The sequence below is a fragment of the Otolemur garnettii genome, unplaced genomic scaffold (assembly GCF_000181295.1).
Source record: "Otolemur garnettii isolate 467f Iridium unplaced genomic scaffold, OtoGar3 scaffold00008, whole genome shotgun sequence".
Taxonomy (NCBI): domain Eukaryota; kingdom Metazoa; phylum Chordata; class Mammalia; order Primates; family Galagidae; genus Otolemur; species Otolemur garnettii.
In genome coordinates, this window is record NW_003852403.1 from 2122657 (window position 1) to 2138111 (window position 15455).

The 15455-nt window shown below is 52.7% G+C and overlaps 1 protein-coding gene across 1 annotated transcript in view; it reads right to left on the minus strand.

Annotated features, from left to right (window-relative positions):
* CDHR1 (cadherin related family member 1) overlaps positions 1-14654 on the minus strand; it is a 20629-nt gene extending 5975 nt beyond the window's left edge. Inside the window, exons 1-12 of the mRNA XM_003783504.1 lie at positions 14476-14654; positions 13759-13854; positions 12666-12811; positions 11519-11569; positions 10333-10422; positions 9150-9236; positions 8341-8457; positions 6848-6991; positions 5734-5812; positions 4104-4204; positions 1585-1788; positions 924-1076 (exon numbers count right to left, since the gene is read on the minus strand). Coding sequence (XP_003783552.1) covers positions 924-1076; positions 1585-1788; positions 4104-4204; positions 5734-5812; positions 6848-6991; positions 8341-8457; positions 9150-9236; positions 10333-10422; positions 11519-11569; positions 12666-12811; positions 13759-13854; positions 14476-14530 — 1323 coding nt within the window. The 5' untranslated portion in view covers positions 14531-14654. The remainder of the gene's footprint in view (positions 1-923; positions 1077-1584; positions 1789-4103; positions 4205-5733; positions 5813-6847; positions 6992-8340; positions 8458-9149; positions 9237-10332; positions 10423-11518; positions 11570-12665; positions 12812-13758; positions 13855-14475) is intronic.
* Between the last annotated feature and the right edge of the window lie 801 nt (positions 14655-15455).

Sequence of the window (15455 nt, forward strand, 5' to 3'; positions counted from 1 at the left end):
TTCATTATACTTTCCTCTTTTATTTTCATGAAACATATGATAATATGTTTTTATTGTTATTTTGCATATGTAGGAAAACTATTGGATTTTGCATGTTAACTTTGGAAACAACCATGTGAGTAATTCTGCTGTTTCTAACAGTTTTTCAACCTGTGCCCTCAGACTGACTTGCTAAGCAATCACATCACTTATAAATAATGATCGTTTTTGTCTCCTCCTCTCAATGTTTGTACCTCTTATTTCCTGTCTTCATCCGAGAATTATGTTATTGTAGGAATTATGTTATAATAACAGTGCTAGCAGGAGTCCATGCTCTCTCCACAGACTGCTGTAAGTATTTCACTTTTAAGCACGATGCTGGTTATAGGTAGATATATATGTGTGTGTATAATTATAAAGAATAACAATTAAAATAATATCAACATTTACCTTTCCTTTTTGCTAATATACAGTATACAATATAATATATGTTAACATACACTGTGCATTTTATATGCATTTGTAAATTTACATAATTACAAATGATATCAAAAAGTATTTTTTTCCCCTCTCCTGCTAAGGTTGCTACCAGGATAAGATGACAGATATCAAAGGCCTATGAGAAAACATCTATCTTGATGATCAAATAGTTTTTCTCTCTTGATCTACTAATTTGGCAGATTATATTGGTTGTTTTCTTTGCATTCTGGGGATGGCTGTTGTTTAGAAGCTGGGAGCTCAGTGAGGCTGAGGTTGAGTAATCTGTGTACTCTTCTTTTTCTCCCCCTCCCCACACCCACATCAGCAAGAGGGACAGAGGGTCAAGGAGGAAAAGAATAGGGCCAGGAAGCATAGAGAATGACAAGGGACCCCTTGGGAATTAATTGTTATTCCAACGTGACCCCCAGAAACCCCCATTCAGGGCAGTGCAAAGCACCACCAACCTTGAAGGTTAACACTTTGGACTTTTCAAAGTCAATGGCAGCGGAGTTCTCCACAATGATCGTGACTTGAGCTTCATTCAGGACTGTCTGTGGCACCACTCGGAAGATGCCTCCAGGTCCCACCAGCCGCAAGTTGAATTTGGCATTGGCTCCCTGAGTGATAAAGTTTGTAGAAAGGAAACAGAGACAATAAAGTGAGAATAGAATCTTATATTAATATAGTCATGCTGTACAGAAGGAGCTTTCATTTGCCCTTAACCCTGGGAAGTATTATTATTTCTTTCTATAGGTAAGTTGATCAAGGATTGGAAATATTTAGCAAGTTATGAGGATCAAACCTGGTAACTCTGAGCCCTGAGCCAGGATAGGAGTGCAGGTCACATTTGCAAATGCCTGTTTTGGCAAGTCAGATGCAGAGTTGCTTTTGTTGGACTGGCTTTTACTTTTGACCCGATTGTACTGCCTTTTGGCTAACCAGGCAGTCTTTGGCTGGCTACTCTCCCCTCCTCTCCCTCTTGGTTATACCCTCCTGTTCATTCATTCTGTGAGCTGCCTGGTCCCTGCCATATAAGCAGTGGGGGCTAATGCAGCCCTGGTTAACTTTAGGACCTCTGCTGCACACCATCTGCAGGAAAGCAGAGTAGAAGGCGGCACCCCATACCTGGTCAGAGTCATTGACAGTGATCTTGAGGCCCCGTAGAATCTCCCCCTGGGGCGGATGTTCATTCATGGACAGCTCAAACCTGTTCTGGGGTCCGCTCTCTCCGTAGAATGTCGGAGGATGGTTGTTGAGGTCCACAATCCTGATGGTGACGGGGACCATGGCCTGGGCAGCTGGGGTCCCCACAGAGCTGATCTCAGTCACCTGGGGCGGGGACAGGCAGCTACCAGCTGTGTGGCAGGTGTATCCTTGAGATGGCCCCACTAATCCTACTCCTGGTATTCATGCTCTTGTGTAATCTGCTGTCCTTATGTGTGGCCTCACCTAGTCACTTGCTTCTGATAGCACACAGCAAAGATGATGGGCTATCATTTCATGATTAGATTACAAGAGATTGAAACTTCATCTTGCTAGCAGACTCTCTCCCTCGCTGGCTTTGATGAAGAAGGCAGTGATGTTGGAGAGGCCCGTGTGACAAGGAAGCAATGGTGATCCCTAGCCACTGGCCAGCCAGGACCTGAGGCACTTAGTCCAACAACCTACAAGGTACTGAGTCTTTCTAATAACTAGGTGAGTATGGAAGCCAATCTTTCCCTGGTCAAGCCTTCAGATGAGACCCCAACCCTGGCTAACAATCTCACTGCAGTCACAAGAGAGACCTTGAAACTGAGAACCCCGCCAAGCTAAGCCTGGACTCGTGACCCACAGAATGTGTGATGTTTTAAGCTGCTAAGTTTGGCGTAACTTGTTTTGCAGCAATAGATAACTAATATGGGCTACAAAGCGAAGCCTGAGAGTCCATCAGCACCTCATGAACCACGTGGCAAATATCCCATAAGTCTCTTCAAGGCCTCTTTTTTCCCTGTTCTATAAGCATTCTCTGGTCTGTCTTATCTACCTTAAGATGACCCTCTCTGCACCCCATGCCTTCACACCTCCACTGCTGTCCCAACTCTCCCCCTTCTCAGAAGCCTATTCCTGCCATTTCCATGTCCTCCTTTCCTCTCAATTCTTACCCCATGCCCCGTGTAGACACTGCACCCTGATTTCCACACTGTATCCGGCACTGCCACTCCTTTCCCCCCACCCCCAAGTGCTGTGTTTCCTTAGCCGGCGTGACTGTGCTCTCTGCACATCTTCCTGGGCCTCTCTGACCTCCCTCTCAGGTCTCCTTGCCCTCCAGCTCCTTCGCAGCCTCCTCCACGGCCATTTGCAACAGCCCCTAGCCACCCATTCCTCTCTCCTCACAGCCAGCCTCTGGGTGCTCTCATTGCTTCCTATGACTCTCACAGCTGCCTATAAGTTGACGCTCTCTCCTCCTAGTTCCCAACCCCTATGTCCAAGTTAGGGAACTTCAACTTGCATGCCCCTCAGGTGTCCACATTCCCGTTCCCTGCCTACTTCACTTGCCTCCTCTCCTGCGCTCTTGATGGCAGGTGCTACCCCATCCCTCACCTCCTGCACCTGTCAATTGCCACCTTCTGTGCAGTGTGACTTCTTCAGATTTTCAGTTTTATCCCTTCCTTCCATCTCACCTCCTCTCTCCCCCACAGGCCCTCTTCTTCCATCACCCTGACTGATGACTCTGCCTCCTGACCTCCCATCCAGTTTCCTCCAAGCCTGAGATCAGAGTTCTCAAATTCCAGGCTGGGACTGGTGCCAGAATCATCTGGGTGTCATAGCATGAAGAGTCCTGGGTTTTCCCCGATACACTGAATTCCTGTTCCCAGAGAGCGTCCTGAAAATCTTGGTCGGCCAAACTCTGCTCTAGTGAGCAAGCAATGTGAGATTTCCGGCAAGTGATTATAATCCTGTCACAACTTCTCAATTGCTCTTGGGAAGAACCAGGCCCATAATATATAGGCCTACCAAAAAATAAAAATCTAGGGTCCCCTGTTCAAACATTATTGGGAATTTCAAGATAGCAAATAGTAAAGCATCAAGCATAGCATGGGCTTCTAAGCATAGTCCCTATGTGACTGCACAGGTCATATGTCCTGCCCTGGGGACAAACCCATTCCACACACTCAGGGCCTTTGCTCCTCTGGCCCCAGCCTGGAAGTCCACCTTCTCTCCTTCTCCAGGCTGCCCATGGTGGGCTATCTGCTCTGGTTTCACCTGACTCCTGAGTGTTTCCCAAATGCATCATGTGCTCTCTCCTCCAGTCTGGGCTGCAGGGCCTTCCTGACTTGGGAAGCCCTCACTCTGCCCCCCACCAGTGCCCCCTCCACCAGTCTGTACCTGCTAGATCCTACCCACGCATGCAGCATCTCGGCTTGAGCGCTGCCTCCTCTTGCCTTTTCATGAGTCTGCTTGTGAGCTCTCATGTCCCCTTCTCCTCCCCAGGGCTCACTGCAGATCTGCTGCAGCCTGGTGTGGGTGCTCTTTGGAGCAACATCTAGCTCCCTCCCCAGACTGTGAGCCACAAGGGGTGGTGGTAGAGGGCCTGGGTCTCACTACCTTTGTAGCCTTTTAGGACCAAAGGGTGGGCGGGAAAGCCTCAGTTAGAGGGAAGGTACCTGTATATGCAGCTCATACACCTCTCTCTGGAGCTGGGCAGGGCTCTGCAGGACAGAGATGGCTCCAGATGTCTCATTAATTTCAAAGGCTCCTTCACTCCCTGTTGGAGAGACACCGCCTGTAGTTTCACACAGGGCCACAGTGGGGCGCAGGGGTATATGCCATATGCGCCTCTGACTTTAACCTGGGGAAGTCTCCTCCACAGACTGCAATCCTATGACCTGCCTCTTGTCAATGAGGAAACTGAGTCTCAGAGGGGCTAAGTAACTTGTGTAAGGTTATAGAGCATCAGTTCTCAACCTGTGGGTTGCGAGCCACAGGAACTGTATTAAAGGGCCACGGCATTAGGAAGATTGAGAACCACTACATAGAGCAAAGTGCAATTCAGAGCTGGGACTTGTGCTCACGACTCTCTGGGTCCCAGATTACATACTGTGTCCCTTCTCTTACACAGTTGTGTGTGTGTGTGTGTGTGTGTGTGTAAGAAAAGAGAAAGGGAGAAGAAAAGGGAGGAGGGAAGGGAGAGGAGAGGTACTGTGGAGATGGGTGGAGTGGGTGCTTTATAACCTGAGAAGGTTTGCAGCGGTAGTGTGGAAGGCAGCCAAGGGTTGTTGTGCCTGCAGAAAGGAGTCCGTGTGTGATGGTGGCTGATCTGTTCCTGTGTAAACTGTGGAGAGCAAGTGTGCACCTGGTATATCCTAAGGACAGGGTTGGGATGTATAGATATGTGGACATCTGGAACCAAGTGCCAGGTGTGCTGACCTGGCCTGCCCCAGGGACAGACCTGCTGGGTTGCCGCCCAGTTGTAGGAAGAACACAGACTCTGGAGCCAGAAGACTCAGGTGCACATCCAATGGTAGGAACTTGGGATGCCCTCTTAGCTTCTCTGAACCTCAGCTTTCTTATCCATATATAAGGTTAGCACCAGGGAGATGCCATGTGATCAATGCATTTAACTCATTTATTTTTATTTTATCTTTTGGAAACAGAATCTTATGCTGATGCCTCAGGATAGAGTTCTGTGTCCTCAGCTTAGCTAATATCAACCTCAAACCCCTGGACTCATGCAATCCTCCTGCCTCAGCTTCTCAAGTAGCTGGGACTATATAGAGCCTGTCACAATGTGTGGCTAATTTTTCTATTTTTGGAAGAGATGGGATTTCACTGTTGCTCAGGCTGTTCTTGGACTCCTGAGCTCAAGAGATCCTCCTGCCAGAGTGCTGGGATTACAGGTGTGAGCCATCACCCTTAGCTGTGTATTTGACTCATTTAATTCAGCTATATGCTGTAGGCCAAAAAAAATTTAAAAATGTAAAAACATACACAGCAATTTAAAAAGTATGAGAAATGTTGCCATCCATCTCCATCAGTGAGCATGCCACCAGATTGAAGGGAGCATGGATCAGCACCATGCATGCCGCCTTCAGTGCTCCGCACCCCACATGCAGGGGCCAGAGCCCATGCCCCAGGACACTTGCCATCTCCTAGGATGAGGGCAGCCCGTTCTCTCACTTGTCTTGTATCCCCTAGTTCTATCAATGAGTGAGCCAGGATCCAGAGTGGTTGGGGAACCGGGCTCTAGTCACCCAAAAAGTCAGTGCTACAGCCCCAAAGCTGCCCCAGGCTCACCATTCACAAGGCTGTAGAGAACATGGTTGGGTTTGCCGCGATCTCCATCCATAGCGACCACCTTCAGTATCTCCGAGCCCTTGAAGGAGCAGAAGCAGCTGTCTGAGGCTGCTGGGTAAGACTGGGGCCCTCCCCATCCTAAATATGTCCCCCTCTCAGAGGAGAGGTGCCTCCCCCACTCAGGAAAAGAACTGGGCCTCAGAGCTTCTCTGGGCTAGGGGCACAGCCTGAGCCCCTGCTACTTCCCAGCTTGCAGCGGTCAGCGCAAGAGCTGCCCAGGGCCTCCCACACCAACTCCTGGGCTGCAGGTCACTCTCAGACCTCTCCTGTCCACCTCTCCTGCTCTCCAGCCACCATCTGCCCCCCACTCCTCCCTCCATCAGATGCATAGGAGAGGTAGGGTGGAGTCTAGTGGGAGAGGGGCTAGGCACAGACAGCCTCAAATGAGACGCCCCAGGATTAAGATCCTAGCCTGCAGCCAGGCTATTGCTGTGACTAAAGGGTTTGGGGTGGGGCTTCTAGGCCTGGACAGTTCTTGCTTGACCTCTGCCTGCCACCCCCAATTAAGCACCCTACACAGGCCCTTCTCTCTGGCCTACTCAAGGCTACTTCCTGCCCCAGTCCAGGGGCTGCCCTTCTCCCAGAGCCTGCTCAGAGCCCTGACCCTCTGCACCAGCTCTGCCCTTAGCAGCTTGTCAGGGTGGTCTGGGTCTACCTGCCTTGTCCTGCAGCTTCCTCTCAGGGCAGCACAACACTCCTCCCTCCCTCTCTTTGAGCTTGCCTCCACCACTAGGTCCTCAGTAGGTATTTTTTTCTTGTCTTATAAAGTTGAGAATACTCAGAAAAGGGTAAAGTGCAAATGGAGAATACAATCAGTTCCATGAAAGGTTCTTGAGCTGTGGCCTAGCAAGGTTTGACTGTGGCCTGACCTCTACCCGCAGTAAGCTGGTGGTCTGGTTGGAGACAAAAGGCCCAGATCATGGTCTGAGCCTGGGCAAGTCCAGAGCGAGGGTCTGTGTGAAGAGGGCCACCAGGGCTGACCCCAGCCACTCCTGGACAGGGGTTCCCAAGAGTCATGAGAGACACTGATGAACTAAAGGGCACAGCCACCCACCGGAAGAGTGTCCTCGTACACGTAGCCATAGTAGGGTGTGCCCACGAAGACAGGCGCTGTGTCCTGCACATCCTCCACGTTGACTGTGATGGTGGCGGTGGCTGAGAACACCACGTCAGCCCCTCGAAGCCTTCCCCCACCATCCTGGGGAAGAAGCAGGAGTGTAGAGGACAGATTCCATTATACTCCTAAGAGCTTCTGTTCACACTGGCTGTGAGGCCAGTTGCCCTCTCTGAATTTCCGTTTGCTCCTGTGTCACCAGAAGGTGAATCTCCTCTCAGACGATCATTGGGAAAGAGATGATGGGTGCAGGCCTTCAGTCTGTGCCCAGTGTGCCAAAAGTGCACACAATCATTCTTTTGGAAAGAGTCTACATATGATGCCCTAGGTAGAATGCCATGGCGTCATAGCTCACAGCAACCTCAAACTCTCCAGCTCAAGTGATCCTGTTATCTCAGCCTCCCAGTAGCTGGGGCTATAGGTGCCTACCACAGTGCCTGGCTAGTTTTTCTATTTTTAGTAGAGATGGGGGATCTTGTTCTTGCCCAGGCTGGTCTTGAATGCCTGAGCTCAAGCAATCCACTGGCCTTGCCTTGCAGAGTGTTAAGATTACAGGAATGAGCCACCGTGCATGGCTTCACAGCATTCTTTTGGAAAGAGTTAGTTCTGTCTCCAGGGAAATCATGTCCAGCACCTGGCAGAGGTGGAGGGGCTCAGAGCTGAATCTCCTCTCCCAGCCAGGAGCCAAACCCCAAACACTTCCTGAGGACCTACTAAGCGCTCAGACTGTGCTGAGTGCCACTAAGCCCATAAGGGTATGACATAGTCCTCGTGTCGGAGCTTATGTGTATTAAGCTGAGCCTCACTGAGTCCCAGCACATGGGTTGCCTCAGGCCTTCTGCAACAGGCTGCAGAGGGATTGTAGCCCATCTGAGACCAGCAAGGGCCTTCCTGCCACTGAACACAGACCGGACAATGAGGATTTTGTATGCTTGGGTGGAAGAAGCTTCATTTGGGCACCTGGGGGGCGTCCAGTTCCATGTACTTCAAGGAGCTTAGTTAGGTTTCAGGGGTAGGCATATGAGGAAACTGAAGCTCAGAAAGGATAACTAGTCACACAGGAGGAGGTGGGTGGGCAAGACTGGCTAGGGAGGTGGAGGAGTCTGAAGGCCATATCATGGGGATATGAGGGGGACACAATCTTTTGGTTCTACCTAGGGAACCCTAGCCTGTCAGTTTTGAGCAGCAAATGCCCGCCCTCTGCCCCCACCCCCCACACAGAGGGACTGTGTCCTCCCCAGCCTACAGACACCAGCCTCCCTGGAGAATACATTCAGGCAGAATGGATTCTGGGTAGGTGTCCCCATTTTCCCATACCTGTCACACCTCCTGCTCTCCAAACTGTCCCACTCCATTGTGGAACCCAAATCTATTCCAGCCCAAGGGCTAAGAGAAGACCGGGTGATCCCTGCCATCCCTTGATCCCCTGTTACCTTGGCGACCACAGTGACATAATGGGTCCGGGACATCTCATAGTCCAGAGTAGCTCCAGCTTGGAGGCGCAGCACCCCACTGTGGCGGTCCATGGCAAATTTGGTGGAGTGCAGGTTCTGTAAGAGTTGGGGGAATGGGCCTTGGGGAGGAACCCAGGTCAGCCCCAGGAATGCCTGCTCTGGTCCTCACTGCCCCTTGTCACAGGGAAGCTCTAAGGGCCTTGGAAATAGGGTTCAAATTTTAGAGAATCCAGGTTTTCCAGCCCCAGGTTCCGCTTCACAGCTCAGGGCTTCCCTTCTCACAACCTCAGTCAAAACCAGAATGTTCCCTTCAGGGCTGTTGGTTTTCTAGCATCCCCTAAGCTAGAGAGCGTAGGGGCTAGACATAGCAAAGGAGAGAAACTTTGGAACCTTCCAGCCACACCACGCAAGTGACTGTAGGCCAGTCCCAGGCAGCTCAGCGTGGGGACAGGAGGAGAGCCAGAATGAGGGATGTGCAGAATGAAGGAGGCTGGCAAGGGGCCCCTGCCACTGTGGGTGCTCGGGGGGCCTTCTAGCTGGGTGGGGCCAGGCCCCATGTCCCAGGGCTGTTGTGGAGCTCCACGCGGGTGGAATCCTCACAACCGCCCAGTGAGGATGTGCTTTTTCCTACCTCTCCCGTTTTACACCTGGGGGGATGGAGGGCTGAAGGTCCTGGGGCCCCGGGAAAAGGGAGAAGACAGGCTAACTCAGAGGAAGCCGGGGGGATCCCGTAAGGGAAGAAGGCTTCTGTCCCTCCCACCCAGCCCCTCTTGTTTGTCCCGCCGTACCTGCAGGAAGTAGGTGACACTCCCTCCAGATCCTGTGTCCTTGTCCACAGCATGGACCTTAAAGATGCTGCTCCCAGCAGGTGTGTCCTGAGGGGTCACAGCCACAAGAAGGGTCAGGGGCAGTGATGGGATGCTTGGGGAGCCAGGTGGGCTGTGGAGTGGTGGGGTCAGGGGAGTGAAGGGCTAGAAAGAAGCGAGCGGGTGGGCATCTATACGTGAACCCCCAGCAGGGGGAGGCAGCGTGGGTGCTGGAAGGCAGGAAAGAGGATGTGGCCGGGGCTGGGAGACAGCCTCAGGGAGAGAGGGAGAAGAATAACCCAAGACCCCAAATAGATAAAGGATCTAAATATGAAACGGCAACTCACACATGAGAAAATGGTGCATAAGCACAGACATGTTTAGGCCCATCAAGGACCCACAGACCTATATTTTAAAACAAGAATGAGATACCTTTCTGCTAATGAGTCGGCAAACACTTTAAACTTTACGAGTCCCAGTGTTGGCAAGGGCAGGGGAGACAAGGCATTTCTGGAAAAACACACTGGCAGTTCCTGAGAGGTATGCATGCTTTTGACCCAGGAATTTCAAATCTTGGATTGTATCTTAAGGAAATAATTCTAATTAAAAAAAATGTATGCCAGCAAATATTCAAACTGTCTTAAATATTCAAACATCAGGGAATGGTTCTATAGATGATGGAATATTCACTCGATGAAAGCTATTAGAATGATATTTGTTCTAACTTTACAATTAAGAGGAAAATGCTTATCTTACAAATTAAGTGAAAAATAGGATGTGGAGAGCATATGTTTCGTATAGTCACAACTATGTCAAAGAAACAAAATATATACATAAAGTATACAAAAAGCACTGGAAGGAAATAACACCATAATTTAACACTGTCTCAAGTTGGAGAGATTGAAGGTGATTTTTAAAACTCTTTCTTCCCCTACTTTTCTACATACTTCACATTTCTGCAATAAACATACATTAGGATTGCAATAGAAATTAGCAAATGAGTGGTACTTTGGAACAAAAATGAATGTGGGAGCAAGGAGGGTGACACAGGAGGCTCTCCTGAGGGCACTATTTGATGAACAGGTGTTCTGAACTCCAGACCATTGGGCAACCCCAGTGGGTGGACCAGGGGTTTGGGGTGGCAGTTTACTGACCCCCCACTCACCTCAGGAACCAGGACAACATAAGGCTCCTCGATGAACCTGGGTGCCTCGTCATTGGCATCAGTCACCAGGATCACGACCTTTTCTGCCACCTGAGAAGGGCAGAAAAGTCAGGATTCCAGGTAGTAAGAACTTCTTGGGGCTCAAGGAACAGAGAACTCTAATACCAGGTAGATGTCTCTGTCCATCCTTCCTCTCTCTCCCTCCCTTCCTTCTTTTACATGCAACAAATATTATTGAGCAGTCACTTGGTGCCAAACACTATGTTCCATCCTGGGGAAGGATGATGCCTTATTTTGCCCTGGCTGTGGTGGCTGGGATTTTGGAGCAAAGATCAGTTTATAAAACAATGTGGTGATACCCTCAGGGTGATAATGGGGGCTGTGCCAGACCCTAAGGGTGAGGCTCCCAAACTGCACCACACTGGGGGCACCAAACACATAGTACCCTGCGTAAATGTGTCCCTTAGGGTGTGAGTGCCCAGGGGCCCAGGCTGTGGTGGTGGAGGGCACGGCGGCTTCTCAGGAGTGAGTTAAGCCCTGCCAGAAGGAGAGAAGTGGAAAGGTGTGCCTGGATGATGGGGCTGCGTGTGAAAAGAGTGGAATGCATGGTGAGTTCAGATTTATGGCTAGAGGGTGGGGAGGGTGGGTGTGGGAGAAGTGGCAAGGCAGCTGGCGCCTGATGGGAGGCGCAGAATGCTAGACCAAAGTGTGGCTTTCATCCTTAGGGTGGCAGGGCCAGCCGTAGTGCTTTGTGAGCCTGGATGTGGGCAGATCCACAGTGACAGCTTTGGAGGCAATTGGGGCGAGGAAGCTGGGAGGCAGGGTAGTCCCTGGAGCCTGTCGTAGTCATGGGGGGGGGGCACCGAGGAGATCTGGGGGGAAGTGGCGGCTGTGGGGAAGGCGGTGAGGAGAGCCTCTGCATGTCCAGGTATTCAGCATGGGTGGCTGGGCTGGGGGCCGAGACCTGGGTTGGAGAAGACAGATGGGAAAGGTGGTGGAATGGGGGTTCAACCTATCAGGAGTTCAGCTCAGAGAGCCTGGTCTGCCCCTTTCTTCCTTCCCCTCTGGCCTCTCCTATGGGTACTTAGGCAGGTCTTGCTGGGCTCTGGCTTAAATTTGCTGGGGAGCCTCCCAGCCTCACCCTTCTCCGCCCAAACGCTGCATGTTGCCAGGGGCTGGTACTCACCAGATTCAGGCCGTCAGAAATGCTGATGATAGCTTCAATCTCGTCCTCCCTCTGTAAGGCACAGGGACTCAGTCAGTGTCCGGGGGTCTAACATGCCCTGGGACCCCTGAGCTCTCTCTGGAGTTCTTTCTCCCCCTCACATCAATATGAGGCCTGGGCATGTCCATGGAGCCCTGGTGCAGGGTGGGGCAGTGGTAACCAAGTACCTGGCACAGCTGAAAGCTGCCTCTCCCATGCTGAGATCTTATTTCAGGGCATTTGGTGTCAGGGGTTGTCATAAACCCAGAGCAACTGTGGAGGCCCCAACAGAAGATGCTCTTCTGCCCAAGTGAGGAGAGATGCCCACCCTAGTGTGCTCAAGGCCCCACAAAGAAGACTTTTTTCTTTCTTTTCCTTTTCCTGCCTCTCATTGCTCCATATTCCAGGGTTCTGCACAGCCCACATCCATGGTTTCTCAGTGCTCTCAGGACACAGCGGGACCTCAATGAACAGGGGCATGGGAGGTCACTCAATCCCAGGGTGCTAAGATGGGGTGCTGGCAGCACAGTCACAGCCTCCTCCGGTGTCCCCATAGCAGTCTCTGAGTCCTCCCTTTCCTTCCTCTGTCAGTCTTCTCACAGCTGTGAGTGGATGGTGTCAGGGAATCAGAGCTGGCAGCAGCCTCACAACTAAGGTCCAGTTAAGGAACAGCCCGATGTAGGGCCTCAGAGGGAAACAAAGCTGCCATCGGCAGGTTCAGAGGAGGCAGAGAGGAATGCAGGAGTCCTAGCAAACTCACATTCACTCGCTCAGCCACTCTTTTCAGCCCTGACCTGCTCTGGGTTTCTTAGGGATATACAGGACCTCTCTAGGGACAAGCTTGAAAAAATCATGTTATGAGGTTTCCTTCAATGTGCAAACAGATTTAGCTTTTAATTGAACATGCTTAAAAGATTAGCAGGGCTGGCAGGTGCTCGCTAGAGGAGCGCGACCCTTAGCTCTGTGCGAGTAAAGCCTCTTCTGCCTACGGGGAGCAATGTGGAGATGCCACGGAGTGAGTGTGTTAGGGGAGCCCCTCAGCCCCGACCCTGCAGAGAGGGGACCGTCCCGCCCTCAGAGGTCTGTCTGCAGGTATCCATCCCACAGCACTCCCCGCATCTGCCCATACCTCTCTATCCAGCTCTTCAACCAGAGTGATGTTTCCAAAATTAGGATCAACAGAAAAGACGCTTCTCATGCTCGGGTCAAAACTGATGTGATAGGTGACAGGGTCTCCCTCGGGGTCTGTCCCATTCAGGGTGTAGACATGAGAGCCTGGAAGGAGACACACAGGGGGAGACCTAGAAAGTGGGACCCAACTTTTCCTAAAAGGGGAAGCTGCTCAGGACCAAGGATTCAACTGCTTGTAAAGTCACTATTCAATTCAGTGCCAAAGATACTCCCCAGGGCGCTCGCTGCTGGCCTCAGCCCTGCTGGCTGCCTCTCACTTTTTATCTTTATTCTTCACAGCTGATAGATGCTGTTATCATCACTTGCCTGATTGTAATGTCCAGCACAGATTATGGAGGAAACATAGGTCTGCTGTGCCTAACTGCAGTGCTTATATGTCCCTCTGCCTGGTAATGACTCCTTTCACAGGAGCCAAGACTGGAGGATTCCTTGGGGTTGGGGGCCTACGGGAAAAGGGAGTAGCCATAAAAGAGGAAGGGCCACTTATGGTGCGCCCCAGTATCTGGACTGGCTCCTCAGGGATTTCTGAAGGCTGGGGCCTGTTTTGCTAGATCCTTCTTTTCTCCAGGGTTCCCAACCCCAAAGGATGAGGGAGAGGTAACGTGAAATTCCTCTTTCTCCTTCTCCCTTATCTCTGCCTATCTCAGTCACCTGGATGTTCTCAGGCCATTTTAAAGCCTAGAGACCTGAGGCTCAGGGAGGTAATACATTTGCTCAAAGTCGCACAGCAGGTGAGAGATAGCACATTGCTGCCATCCTGAGAGCCACTGCCTGCCTGCTAGGGTTGACCCTGTCTCTGGGCCTACGCCCTGGTCTCCAGGACTAGCCAAGCTTAGGTCTCCATGGCAGCAGTGACCTCCTTTCCTGCCATTGCTCCAGCGGGATTCGGAGAGCAAACAGGAGGCCCTGGGGAGTGCAGGCAACCTCCATAGGCTCAGAGGTACCACGGGTGTTTTGGTTGGTCCCTAGGTCCAGGAGAAGGCGAGCTACCATGCAGGGAGACCTTGGGGGGCCGTGCGAGGGCTACTCACCCACAGGGGTGTCCTCTGGGAGGCTGAACAAAGCCATGTTTCCATTGGTGCTACCGATCCCGTTGTCGAAGAAGTTGGGGGCAAAGTTGGCTTGGGCTGGGAAGAGAACAGAGACAGAAAAGACCCGTGCAGGAGAGATTTAGCATTACCTGGGTCCGGGCGTCAGGCGCCGCTAGTGGGCAGGGGCTCTCCACCTCCTTGACCCGGTCGCCCCGAGGGACCCCGCTGAGGCGCCGCGGAGAGAGTCCCCCCAGCCCCTCCAAGCCCTAATGGGCTTAGACTGGGCTCGCGCTTGTCAGGGACACACATCTTTTGGGAGCTTAGAACCCAGGTAATGCCCGACCCCACCCCCATCAATGGACGGACTGGGTACCTGCGCTCAGAGAGTGGCAGTGCCCCAGCCAAGGTCACACCGCAAGCCCGGGCGCCCTCCCCTGACCCACGCAGCCATCCTAACAGCCTCCAAACCTCCTGCCCAGCTTCTGAACAAGCGGAGAGCAGCGGGGGTCGGGGCCAAAAACCCTGGGCTCTAGGACGCTGGTCTACTGAGAAACGTCCCGGGAGCTTCCCGCTACCGGCGGGGCCTGGCAGCTGGAAGATTTCCCCTGTCCGGGTCCCCAGCCCGACTCCCACTCTGGAAGCGGACGGCCCAGGACCATGATCCTGTGGCCACCGGATTAAGCGACGGCGCCCACCCCTCGCCCGGCGACCGCTCACCCAGGCAGAGGTGCAGCAGCCCCAGGGCCAGGGCGACCCACGGACCGCGCCCCATGTCTCCTCCGGCGGATAGTGTCGCTTGCCGCCGCCCAGCCGGGCGCAGGAGCACCTAGCATGCCCTGGGTCGGCGAAGAGAGCAGAGACAATGAGGGTGGCGGCGGGAGGGGGCGCGGGGCGGGAGCGCCTGGTGGTGTGAGGGCGCTAAGCGGATGACAGGACTCGGATCTGCGCAGCTGGAGGCTCCTGCGGGTGCCTAAAGAGACCAATTAGTGGGCACAGAGCTGGGAACCAGCTCCCAGCCGCGCTGGGGCAGAAGATCTGATAAGGCCCCTCCTCCTAGTGCCACGTCCCCTTTGCCCCGGGGGTCAGAGGGGCAGGAGCCCAGGGTCCGCAAGTCCGCGAGTCCCAGTATAGAATCCCCATGGATGAGAGGGGTGGGGCGGGCGGGGCGTGCCTTTCCTCCAGGTTATCCGGAGCAGGCGCGGGAAAATTGGGGCTTCCAGGTGTCCCTAAGTCCCGGTAGAGCTGGCGTCCTTTTTCCTTTTCATGAACTTCTCCTGTGACTTTCAGGGGGTTCACCTGGCTCTCTGAGCTGAACATACCTGAAGATAAAACAGCGGCAGGGAAACACCCCAGCTTTTGCGAGGGTGATCCCTGAAGGAGCAATGAGAGGAGGGGAGAAACGGAGTGGAGGTTGGGGGGAGGGCGTCGCCTTAGCAATCGCAGGAGGTCCCAGGAATGTGTTAGACCCTGAAACAGGGTCAAAGAAGAGGGGTGGTGAGGAGGGCAGCAGATGGCTGGTTATGAGGACCCCGGTGTGGGGTCTCAACCCATGCCTGTTCTGTCCAGGGGCCAGGCCAGCTCTCAGGGGCTCTGCTCTGTGTGAGGCAGCAGGGCTGGCCGCTCAGGTTTCCACCAAGGTGAGAGGCAGAAGGTCCCAGGCAGCAGGACTAACTTCTCCTTCCCACCCCCACCCCGAC